This window comes from Mixophyes fleayi, chromosome 5 (assembly GCF_038048845.1).
Source record: "Mixophyes fleayi isolate aMixFle1 chromosome 5, aMixFle1.hap1, whole genome shotgun sequence".
Lineage (NCBI taxonomy): Eukaryota > Metazoa > Chordata > Amphibia > Anura > Limnodynastidae > Mixophyes > Mixophyes fleayi.
Window position 1 is genome coordinate 176,501,840 of NC_134406.1, and position 13,341 is coordinate 176,515,180.

Genomic DNA, 13,341 nt, shown 5'->3' on the forward strand with positions numbered 1-13,341 from the left:
ATTTATTTACTTATTAACCTTTATTTATATATTGCCAATATATTGCCTTACACATGAATTCTCTTCTAAATACAAATCTATGCAAACATGGGGGGAAATAGAATAAATGGCCCCAGCAGTGAGACTGCAATGCTAAGCAATGAGTCACCATGTCACCAATGTATACATATTAGTAATAATAAACTAAGAACACTATGGGATATTATTATTATTTATTTAGATCACCTTGTCATGTTATGCAGTGCTATACAGAGAATACTATTCACATCAGTCTCTGCCCCATTAAAGCTTATAGTCTACATTCCTTATACTAAAGCTTATGGCACTATAACAATTAAAAAGGTAACAGTTACAGTTATGAAAATCCCTATAATATATAGCAGGTGGACGTTTTCATATGTACTATTGATATTGCTATGTAAAAAACAAACGAAACAATGCGAGAAGGCTCCATTAGGATACAAACGAGATGAGAAATACTTGAATGAGTTGTCAATACAGGTGAAGGCATTTATGTAAAATACTGTAAAGAATAAATAAAGGGCTGTTGATAATCAGCACAGACACAACTGGATGTTCTCTGTCTCCTACACCTTCCAGTGCACGTCTCTTTGTGCTGTAGATCCAGAGTCTCCACCTCCAGGATGATGATGGTGACTCGGGTGATGATGATCTGAGGAAGGAGGGGACAGATGATGGTGATGATGGTGGCGGAGGATGCAGGTTGGCTGCTTAGCTCTGTGCGGCGCACACATAACACTGGAAGGTTTGTGGCTGGTCGCTGCCTACAGCGGTAGCGCTTAGCTGGCTGTCTGCTAGAGCTAGTCGGGCAAGGCTCGGGGTTGCCTTGCAGCAGCAGTCCTCTTCCTCAATGTCTCCCTTGCGAAGCTGCTTTTCTTCCCCAGTCCAGCTGCGTCCTCCGCTTATACCCAGGCCATCCTTGCTTGGCCTTTTACTGCTTGAACTCCTTGTGCTGCTGCTGGAGGAGGAGGAGCAGCAGCTTTCTGGGAGCCCCGGGACTCACACCTCTCCCTCTTCCTCCAGCACCCTGTTAGCTGAGGACCAGCTAGGGCAAGAGGATGAAGGCGGAGAAGGAGGACCTGTCAATGATCAACCTGTCAGTGCAGCAAGTACTGAGCCTATGGGCACACGGGACAGTGCTGAGGACCCTGACCGGTGAGTGTCAAATTCAAATGTATTACTGTAAGCAGGGATTACTATACCCTGCCTCTAGACCTGGACCACGACGCAGTCAGTACGATACACTGTTTTATTAATTAAAGTAGTGAACAATGTCCACATTAGGCAGTGGTAATATTCTTGCTAGAAATGGTGTTTTTTTTATTGATGAAACATATGGTATGACGATTAGAGGGTGACTCACATCATCCATTGTTTACTTAAAACTGTATTTCCTCCCTCACCCTCCTCTCTGCAATAAACTGAAGCTCCAAATAAAAGTAAAAGAAAAATCAAAGTGATGTTAAAAGACATATCAGACCATACCTGACAGGCATGTACAATAGGTTACATTCTTCCTACCTTTCTGTTACTCTAATTCTACACTAATGTTGTAAGAACAGATAGGAGTAAGATATCTGTTCTTACAACATAATAAATAGTAACGGAACAGCACTGTCTCAATCTGACAATGAGAAACTTGGCATTTTTAGGGTCCATGGCTATGACTTTATCTCTTTCACTTGTCTCTTGGTAATTGGGACACATTGGAATTATGTAAGGGTTCTTGTTGTTTGTTTGCACAGTCCCTGCTTACAAAGTATGGTCTTTGCTCCAGTTTAATTAACATTCACCACTTCGTTTGTCTGTGGTTTGCAACATGTTCTAGGACTCTTATATGTAAAACTTATCTCAGCGGGTGTGATTTTTGGGGTTACTACTTATGGTGATACATTGTGACACAATCTTGTATTACAATATATAAGTATAGGTGTGCTAGTTAAAAATAGAGAAACTGACAGCAGATTAAGTCATTTTCATTTATTAGAGAACAAGTAAAAATTCACTAACAGTGTGAATACCATTTCATTTTCATGTGAGCTCTAGGCCATCCGTACCATATCCAGACCAATCAATATCGCATACAATGACTTCGTGTTTAAAAAATATTTTTTCAACAGATCACAATAGTACACAAATGTCCTATTACTGTATATATTACTTTGTCCTTAATCAATAAAAATCACTTGCTTTATTTCTGGTTTCTCTATTTCTGTCTAGTGGTCTCCTATACTTACATATTGTCTGAGATTGCAGTAGCAGGTGTGGAGGCCTTTGCAAGCCTAAACAGACGTGCACCCGACACTAACTTGAGTAAGGAGTACTTTATCTTGGATTCTATTAATCAGCACTGACCTGCTTCTTACATATTATTAGACATTTCAGTCTTGTATCACAGTCACTGAGTATATTCACTGCAAAGCCTCTTATTTTACAGTATTAGTGCCCAGATAGTACTTAAGTATTTTTCATACTACTTTACCGGGGATAATTTACTGAATCATTGGACATTGGAGTCCAGTTTTGCTTACACCTCATCCAATCAGTTGTGGAAAATTAATAAAAAAAGATTTTAGGAATTTTTACAACCCTGTTTAATACTTTTTATTAGAGACATCTTATACTGAAAAAACATTACAAAATCTTGAGAGGTACAACAGTAAGATTGTAAACATTTTTGGACATGGTGTTTTGCAAAACACTCTCTCACAGTTCTTTTGCAGTTGGAAGATAACTGTACATCTATCTGGTGCTAATAAGATGTCATTGTTAATATTTTGAACTATAGGGTGGGGGGGTGGAGTAAGATATTGGAAGGAAGAAGAGGAAGGGAGAGGGGATGGGAGGAGGGGTGGGAGATGAAAAAATCACGCATCAGGCAGGAGAGAATTAAACTTGTCTAGTGGTTCCATTCCACGCACGATTTCTATCAGAACTGAAGTAAAAGTTGGTTCTGATATGAGGCCCATGGGGACCAGACTTTATAGAAAGACACGGAGGAGCCCCTCAGTATGCTAGTAATGTGTTCCATCTGGTATGTGTGCCAGATCCGACAACAGACCGTTTGGTGGTGTTGGGCTTTTCCAGGAGGCAGCAATTTGGCATGTAGCAGCGCTAATATATGTCGGAGGAGTTTGTGAGCAGAATTAGTCTGGAAAAGGTAGCAGCAGCAAGACATGCTTAGGGTCGTGGGTATGGGAGAATCAATGATTGCTAAGGCTAGCGCAAGGACTGCTGTTCAGTTTGGGCGTCTGGAGTTCTTATTTTAATAACTCATGTTATTATAAATATTTAAAATAAACTATATTTTCATATTTCTGTCACACCACAACCTTAGGTGGATGGACTAAAATGGAAGTATTGTTGTTGCCTGCCATAGACATGGTAACTAAAGTGTTTAATTAATATATCACAATGTACTTTTCTCATGGAGAACTATCATAAAAATATATTTTATTGTGTAAAATTTCACATTATTGAACACTATAACTGATTTAATTAGTAACATTAATACTGATTTATTTAGTAAGTAAAAGTGCTTATATATATATATTTCTTTGTTATGATGATCCTTTTTATAGTGTAATAGGTTATGACTAAATCTTCTGTTTAGGTAGATGCAGTGGACAAAGTGGGCTGGTATACCATACCACTACTTCTCCTAGTGCTTTCATGGTGAAACTATCAAATTCCATTCAATTACTTTTTCGATACCACCACTTCTAAATTTCCACTTCGACCACTGGGTAGATGCATTTTAATTATAGTAGATATCACAATAAAGCAATTGACATACCTCCCAAGTGTCCTGATCTTGGCAGAACAGCCCTGATTTGTCCCGGCAGTCAGGATTTTTGTTCCGCCTACAGAGTACAGAGATGTGTAATGGACAGGGGCAAGCGGCACTGAAAGGGTGGGGGAGAAGTGGGTTGAGGCCCAAGGCTTTGGAAGTGTTTGGCATGTTCCCAGTAAAGTGGCACCCCCAACGTGACATGGTCACACCCCGCGCGGAGTGACTATGCCCCTATCTCATGTGCGTGCTGGCACACTCACTGTTTTGGTTTGAAAAGTCCAAAGATTGGGAGTTATGAATTAATACTATAAAACATAAACCATTTTGTAATATAATAATTTACAAAGGTTTAGTTTTTATTAGAGGGTGAAGTCTCTTGAAAATTGTTTGTTATCTAACTATAACTATATGTTATGGTGACATCATTTTTACAGCTCTTTATGCAAAAATAATTTATTTATGCTCTTCCTGTACTGCCATCCTGAGTATTTAGATGTTGACCTTAGCTTACTTATGGTGGCACCCTGCTCATATATAAATAGCAATAGGGTGTCCTACTGACAAGAGCAGGATTTTGGCGGGTTGCTTTAACATTCAGTTTAACCAAACTATTAATATATTACATTTATGCATTCTGTACACATATTACATGTGTTATCGAAATTCCCCTATATGAGGGGAATTCCATGGCTGACAAAGAGCCTAGAACTTGATTTTTTTTAAATATATTTACCAAGCTGACAGAGAAAAGGAAATACACATACAACATGTGCAGGGCCTGGTTCTAGGCTAATACACTCATAGCGCCCCCCCAAATTCATTAAAGCAAAATTCAGGAGTATTCTCCAGCATTGAAATTTAGACAGATTGTGCTGTTCTCTCTTACCTATTCTTGCTGTTTTCTCTTGCTTGTTCTTGCAGCTTTGTTTTTGTCTAGTTGTCTTCTGGAATGTTGGGATCCTGTTTTGAAAATGTGCAAAAAATGTATAATTCAAAATTTGAATAAACACTGAATGATTAGGCTTTTTAGTTCAAACACAACACTCCATTATGGGCAGATAAAACTACCCCCTAACACAGGCATATTTAGACATACATAAAAATTTGTAGTCATAGAGCTATAATCAAATACTAACTTCAGCCCCATATGACTAGTATTTAGCATATTAGTGACCGCTGAGACCACAGAGAACATCTTGCCGACCACTACACTATAGAGGGATCATCCTGGTGACCACTACACTATACAGGGATCATCCTGGTGACCACTACACTATACAGGGATCATCCAGGTGACCACTACACTATACAGGGATCATCCTGGTGATCACTACACTATACAGGGATCATCCTGGTGACCACTACACTATACAGAGATCATCCTGGTGACCACTACACTATACAGAGATCATCCTGGTGACCACTACACTATACAGGGATCATCCTGGTGACCTCTACACTATACACAGATCATCCTGGTGACCACTACACTATACAGGGATCATCCTGGTGATCACTACACTATACAGAGATCATCCTGGTGACCTCTACACTATACACAGATCATCCTGGTGACCACTGCACTATACAGGGATCATCCTGGTGATCACTACACTATACAGAGATCATCCTGGTGACCACTACACTATACAAGGATCATCCGGGGGATCACTACACTATACAGGGATCATCCTGGTGATAACTACACTATACAGGGATAGTCCTGGTGACCACTATGCTATACAGGGAGCTTCTGGTGACTATTACACAATACAGAGCTCATATTGGTGACCACTACACAATAGAGAGTATCATCATGAATGCCACACAATACAGAGATCATGACCTCCTGTCATCCATTTCAACAACTCCTCAGCCATTTCATCACACCACCAGCAACCAATTCATGACCGGGGGGGTCATGATTTGGTTGCTAGTGATGAAATCGTCAGGGGGACCCCGTACTTGAACCAATGTATTAAAAATAATTACTTTGTCCAGCTGGATAGTGTGAAGGACTATTTGTATATGAAACAATCTTTTTTTCATAAACATATATTTCATAAACAGAATTTCAGTTCCTTTAAGAGAAAAAAAACAGCCAAAGGAAGAATGACAAACAAGTACATTTTCTTCCCTTTTCATATAATGCCCTAAAAAAATATTTACTCAACTATGATACCAACAGAATGTCTTATTTGTCCTTGAAAATATATACAACTTACTAGGGTAGTGTAAAAAAAAGTATTCTTGGCACAGCTGTTTAAGCCTGATAATTTGCAAGTTTTCCCTTAGGGATAAAGGTGTTAAACTATATTTTCATACATATTGATAAATATGTGATAGATTTTTTTCAACATTATTTTCAAATAATATTTTGGTTAAAATAAGCTTACCTAAAGCTGGGTGCAGACTATAATCACCAATTATCATGCCAATCACATGTTGGGCTCGATATTGCATTAGTGTGCACGCTCCCACGAACATATATATTATATTTATATTATAATACATATATTATATTATATTATAATTATATATTATATTTATATTTATATTTGTACAATCAGTTTTTATTGAAAAATGATACAGCTTAGGTGAGTGACAAGACAAACAAGATGTTGCAGAAGCTTGGGGAGCAAGTCCCCTAACAAAGTATTGTTATCTTGCGCCTGAGGCAAAACTGTACATATTTTATTGTAACAAAGTACATCGTACTGTTTGATTTCATGTTATAAACGGACAAAAAAATCGCTATTAACGATGGAACAATGTAGAGCAAATATGGAAGTGTGTATGCACTCACGACCAGCAGTGTAGGCAGATCTCTATAGAGTGTGCAGAGTCACGGTCTTTTCAACAGATGGTTAAGAGAGATGAAGAGCTCAAATCTTAAGGTAAATCATGTAGGTGTGTACACATGACTCATCGGGACTTTCAGTCGTTGGTAAAATTGTTACAGAAATCGTATCTGCAGTAATTTTCTGTAATGTGCACAGCTTTAGACTGTGAGATGTGATATCAGCAGACACAATCACAGTAATAAACAATGTGTGTGTATATGTGTGTGTATAACATAAAGCTCATACTCAGCTGACTCTTCTATACCAAGCAGCAGGGCTGGATTAAGGGAATGGAGGCCCCTGGGCTAAGGGGGCCTCCATTCCCCCGTGAGGGCCCCCCCCCCATGATCCGAGCAGCCAGCGCCCCCCCCCTCCCCCCCGCACTTACCTCCTCCTCCCCGAAGCGCTGTACACTCTTTACTGAGGAGATCTCGTGAGAGTGAGACTCACGAGATCTCCTCAGTAAGGAGACTACAGCACGCCGGAGAGGGACCGCAGTGAAAGTGCTCAGCAGCACTGATCGCGCCGGGGGCGCCCCCGCCCCCGACTGATCAAAACTGCTGCTGAGCACTTTCAAGGGCCCCCTGGATGCCATAGGCCCCTGGGCTGTAGCCCAGTTAGCCCTATGGTTAATCCGGCCCTGCCAAGCAGTGACTTTTTTTTTTTTTACCAAAGATGAGTGACATCACAAAGCCTGATTATGATGTAGATCAGTCACTTGATCAGCCTTGTCCACTGTTATAGCTCAACCTGCCTGCATTTCACAGTTTATCCTGGGGACAGGGAGAGCTGAGGAATCTCACATATTTGATATCCCTGGAAACTTATTGGTGTATATTTTACATTGGTTAATATCGTGAAAATAGCCAAGGGAAGAATCACAAAAAACTGTATTTCCCCCTTTTTCATTTGCTGCCCATAATAAAATATATTCCAACAACTGTAATACCAAAAACACCCTTATCTGCATACCTCATAACATTGATCTCACGGCAGCTGGACGGGGGCATGACCATTGTATGCTGGGGGTATGGACCCCCCTGGTTTGTGCCCAGCATTTTTGAAACCCCCTCATTGCCATGACTTTGAGAGCAGCAGTGGACAGAATCTCCGACAACTTTTCCATGGAATGAAACAAAGCTGTCTCTATCAGGGTGGCTGAAAAAAGCCCTCAAATTGGGACTGCATCTGTCCCCAAAAATACATACAACTTGCTAGGGTAGTGTAAATAAATAAAAACAAATTTTCTTGACAAAACTGACACAGGTGTTTCAGCTTAATAATTTGCTAGTTTTCCCTTCAGGGAGAAGGTGTTAAACTATATTTTCAAACATATTGCTAAATTTGTGATCAATTTGTTTAACATTATTTTCACATAATATTTAAGTTAAAATAAACTTACCTTTGACTGGGAGATGTTCATTCAGCAGACACAGCAATAAACAATTTGTGTATAATATACAGCTCACACTGACTCTTCTATACCAAGCAGTGACTTTTGTAGCAAAGCTGAGTGACATCACAGAGGCTATTTATGATGTAAGTCAGTCACATGACCAGCCTACCTCGCCGTTACACCTCACTCTGAATGTGAGGATTGAGGATGCTCAAACGTAGGCTGCAATCAAAATGTTTCAGATTTTTCATGTCAGTTACCACCTAAGAGCTATCAGTGTGTCATATTTCAACTTTCTAGGTTCTTCTGGAAGGGAGTTAAACATTTTCAGACATGTACCCACTCTTTTTGATATAGGTTCAGGGCACAGTTAATCTGCAGTTGAAAATAACAAAACATCTGCTTAACCTAAATATGTAAAAAAAAGTTGAAATTCATTTCAGAATTTGGCAGAAAGTTTTATAACAGGAGATAGTATTTAGACCAACCTTTAAATAAAACCTGTACACAGTTAAGAGCATACATGCCAACTCTCCCGGAAAGTCCGGGAGACTCCCGAAATTCGGGTCAGTCTCCCGGGCTCCCGGGCAAGCTGGCATTTCTCCCGCATCCCAATCTCACCGAGAATTGCGTCATTTGACGCGATTCTCGGTGAATCACGCCATTTTGGACGGCGGGAGGGGGTGGGACGAGGCCAATCGCGTCATTTTGGCCCCGCCCCCGCGACGTGAATTACGTTTTCACGGGGGGCGGGGCCAAAATGACGCGATTGGCCTCGTCCCGCCCCCTCCCACCCTCCAGTCACGCCCCCTGTCCCGGGGGTAAGTATGGTTAAGAGGTGTATCATTCTCTGTACATGGGAGTCAATAGAGCTATGGTTGCCCCCCTAATCACCAATGGATTACTAATCAATAAACGTATGCTTACAGCTGCTTCTCAGAAGGAGGTGTGTCATGTCACATTGGGGCAGGTCACGTCCCCTCAGAGGCGTGTCTAGTACTGGACCGCCCTCTGCCTTACATCCCCTGCACTAATAACACCCATTCAATGCTCTGCTGGTATATGTGGCATTGAAGGGGGACATATCTCTCAACTGTCCCTGAATCATCCAAATAACCTGCACAGCGGGGCTTTCCTCTCATATCGGCACTGTCCAGCTTAAATCGGTATGCTCCTTACTAATCTGCTGCACGGACAGATTGGAACAGAACAATGGTGGTCAGTCTATGTAGACTTAAATGCTAATCATGAATCAACCACAATGGCATGCTGTATATTGTGAAAAATATGCATTAAACATACACACTTTGGGGGCGTGGCCTGGACGAGCATGGAGTAGCAAGCACAGTTACGAGCTCTCCATCCCAGATATCCTGTTGATCTCCGTTATAGTGGAATAAAGAAACTTTTGGACCCAAAACTGTGCATCCGAATAGTTGCTGTACATAGTGTACCTGTTTTGATAGTGCTCTTGCCATTTTACCCGAGACTAGGAGAGAAAGAGTTGAGCATCTGGGTAGAGGAATACTACAGGCAGTCTGTGGCAGTTGATGACTGCTGGGACATAGCGCCTCTGTAATACCACATACTGGCCTAGGTGAACACAGCCTGTGATATCCATCTAATACAGGTACATTTATATCCTTGTACAAGTGAGGAGTAACTGAATTGGGCTCTGGACTTATTTGATTATCATTATCAGTGTTGTTGGAGGAGATATACCTTTCTCTGTGAAGATAACTGGCTACAATGCACTGCTAGCAATACAATCTGAGCTGTACACCTATATGTAATTAAAGCTATACAGGTTACAGGGTTGCATATAAGCTTATAGGATAAATATCATCCCATCTTTCCTGTGAAATTATGGGCAAACATAACCAGTCCACCGCAGCGGGAAAATTGGACCGCTTTGCTCGCTCCTCCACTACAGCCTCTGGTTCAGGAGATGCATCACATCCCGTTACCCCCCCTTTGTCGGCTCCACTGGTGGACCCTGAAGTTACATTACAGCAGGTCCTGGAGGCCATTGGGGCATCTAAAAAGCGTGTTACGGATAAAATCGGAGAGGTGCAGGTGGACCTCTCTCTTCTCCGGCAAGACGTGCAAAAAATCAGGGAGAGAGTGGGTGAAGTGGAGACACGTGTGTCTACATTGGAGGACACTTCTGCACCAGTTGCGGGCCGGTTGGAGAGTCTGGAGTCGCAAGCCTCTCTGTTTAAACAAAAGATTACAGATATGGAGGGGCGTTTGCGTCGCAGCAACATTCGGTTGGTTGGATTGCCTGAGAAGGCAGAAGGTGTCTCCCCAGAATCCTTCTTGGAAAAATGGTTAATCCAACTGTTTGGTACAGATTCATTTACAGCACAATTCGCAGTGGAGCGGGCCCACCGTATTCCAACTCAAGCACCCTCTCCTGGAGCCCCCCCACGCACCTTCATAGCCAAATTGTTGCACTATCGTGACCGAGATACCATTCTACGCTTGGCTAGGCAGAAAGGTTCAGTGGAATACAATGGTCAGCGAGTAGCAATGTATCCTGATTTCGCTCTGGATGTACAAAAGAACAGGGCTCAATTCATTCCGGTGAAGAGAAGATTGAGAGATTTACAGATCCCATATGCCATGATTTTCCCTGCCCGGTTGAGAGTGGTTTCGGAGGGCCGTACATCCTTTTTTGATACTCCCCGAGAGGCTGCAATTTGGGTGGACCGCCTAGCTGCTGCTGGACGCTGATGCTGGATGAGTACTTTTTTATGTCTCTCCTGATAGTCCTTTGGACATTGCTGATTTGTCATTGATATTATGCATGGTATTTGCTATACATAATGTAATTTCTCTTCTGTGGTACAAAAAAAAAAAAAAATGTATTTCGCTCAGGTGGGGTCTGTGATTTTCAAACTAATATTGAAAGGTCCACTGTAAAAAAAAATAAAAAAAAATGTAATGGGCTGGAGAGCCCATGGCTTTAAGGCCGTTCTTTTCCTCTCTTGTCTCAATTCGCCCCTTTTCCTTCCTTCCTTTTCCTTCCTCTATCTTCTGGTATTTTGCGAGTTGGCGGGTGACCTTTTTTGGTAGTGTGCTGGCCTGCTGAATATCTTAAGGTAATTTTATGTAGGGTTTAAGGTATACTTAAGTTGGGTGGAGTATACAGGGTGGGGGTATGGGTTTAGTATTAAAGTTATTTAAGTTGTGGGTAGTTTTAATGTTATCGCAAATATATAGACAAGGATTATATGTGCTTATAAGTATGTCAATGTATGCTCTGCAGGGGTGTGGGATGCGGGGTAGTGAGATAAGAGGGACTACTATTATATGTATTCTGGTACATCTGATAAGGAGCTGAAAATTCTCTCCTGGAATGTGTGGGGCCTAAATAATGCTGTGAAACGTTCTCTTGTACTAAGACAAATTAGAAAAAATGATCCTGATATTGTTTGTCTATTGGAGACTCACTTACACGGTGATAGAATACTCGCCCTTAAAAAAGCATGGGTAGGTAGGGCATACCACTCTACGTACACGACTTATTCTCGAGGGGTCTCTATATTGGTACATAAACTGTCACACTCTCTGGTACCGCTGGTAAGGAGCGTGGAATATAGGGCTAGGGATATTTCTGACCACTTGACCCTCTGCCTATCTATTGATTTTGCAATTGATAGAGGCCAGTCCTTTTGGAAATTAAATCCCTTCTGGCTCTCCTTGATGGGTACAGGAGCGACTTTGGTGACACAGTGGGAAGGCTTCTTTGTAGATAATCTGGTAACAGCAAGGCCACCTATAGTTTGGGACGCTTTTAAGGCTTTCCTAAGGGGTACATTAATTGCTGGCATAGCTGAAATTAAAAAGTCGTCCAGACAAAAAGAACAGATATTAGAGAAAATACATTGCGGACAAAACTGAGGTTGCAAGGGGAACATGGCAGTTGGCCCAGAGAGAGTGGGTAGAGTATGTATTTGAGAAATCCAAACGTAAATTTCTGTTTTCTAAGCATGTACGATATGCAGAGGACGATAGAAATGGTAGCTTCCTGGCTTATTTGACAAGAGCGGAGAGGGCAGATGCAGCAGTACCGGTTATCTGTGATGACAGTGGGGTTAAGAGGTATCTGATGCCTGATATTGTTGAGGTATTTCATAAATATTACACTAATACATATAAGTCACAGGTCAGATATGACATGGATACGTTACAGCGGTATTTGAATGGTATCTCCCTTCCTGTCCTCTCAGATGATAGTAGGGAGTTTTTGGACTCACCCTTTACTCTTGAAGAGATTGATATAGCTATTATGTCATTCCCTAATGGTAAAGCCCCTGGAGTAGATGGAATCCCAATTGAATTATATAAAAAAACACCGGCCCTTTTTTGTGTCTAGGTTGTTGGATACATTCAGCGAGCTGGGTGAGACTGGCGCTCTTTCCCCTTCAATGGCAGAGGCAATAGTGGTGGTGCTGCCTAAGTCAGGGAAAGATTTGTTGTACCCTGAGTCCTACCGCCCGATTTCACTTTTGTCAAATGATGTTAAGATTCTAGCAAAATTACTGGCTTTGAGGTTAAGTAGAGTGGTGCTGGAATTAATTCATCCGGATCAGACGGGATTTATGCCGGGCAAGTCCACGTCTATCAATCTTAGAAGGCTGTATACTCTCCTGCAGGTGCGGTCATCCTCTTCTGAGAGCGAAGTTGTGGTGTCCTTGGACGCAGCCAAGGTGTTTGACTCGGTGGAGTGGCCATACCTGTGGGCGGTATTGTCCCGATTTGGAGTGGGCCCGGAATTTTTAAAATGGGTTAAACTTTTGTATTCACATCCAGTGGCGCGTGGTCTGTGTCAATGGGCATCTTTCTCAACAATTTCAATTAGAGTGGGGTACTAGACAGGGATGTCCGTTGTATCCGGCCCTGTTTGCATTAGCAATAAAGCCGCTGGCCTGTAAGATCCGGCATGATAGAGAAATTGTGGGACTTAGATCAGAGCACAGAGAGGATAAGGTGGCATTATATGCAGATGATATGCTGTTGTTCCTTTCAGATCACGACACTTCCCTAAAACATTTGCTGCGGGTGGTTGATGGATTTGGGTTTTTTTCCGGCCTAAAGATTAATTGGGATAAATCTAGCGTGTTGCCTCTGGGATGGGAGTGTCCCGTGACAATGCTAGAAGGCTTACAGTTAAAATGGGCATCAAAATTCAAATACTTGGGAATATGGATCTCTAATACCCCCGCTGAATATGTAGAACTTAATTTGCGGCCCCAGATCAAATACATTAAAGAAAAAACTCA

At 41.7% G+C, this 13,341-nt stretch overlaps 1 protein-coding gene across 1 annotated transcript in view; it reads left to right on the forward strand.

Annotated features, from left to right (window-relative positions):
* The first annotated feature begins 690 nt into the window (after window positions 1-690).
* Window positions 691-13,341, forward strand: part of TMEM170B (transmembrane protein 170B) — a 42,284-nt gene continuing 29,633 nt past the window's right edge. The window contains exons 1-2 of the mRNA XM_075213074.1: window positions 691-766; window positions 1,045-1,176. Coding sequence (XP_075069175.1) covers window positions 1,080-1,176 — 97 coding nt within the window. The 5' untranslated portion in view covers window positions 691-766; window positions 1,045-1,079. The remainder of the gene's footprint in view (window positions 767-1,044; window positions 1,177-13,341) is intronic.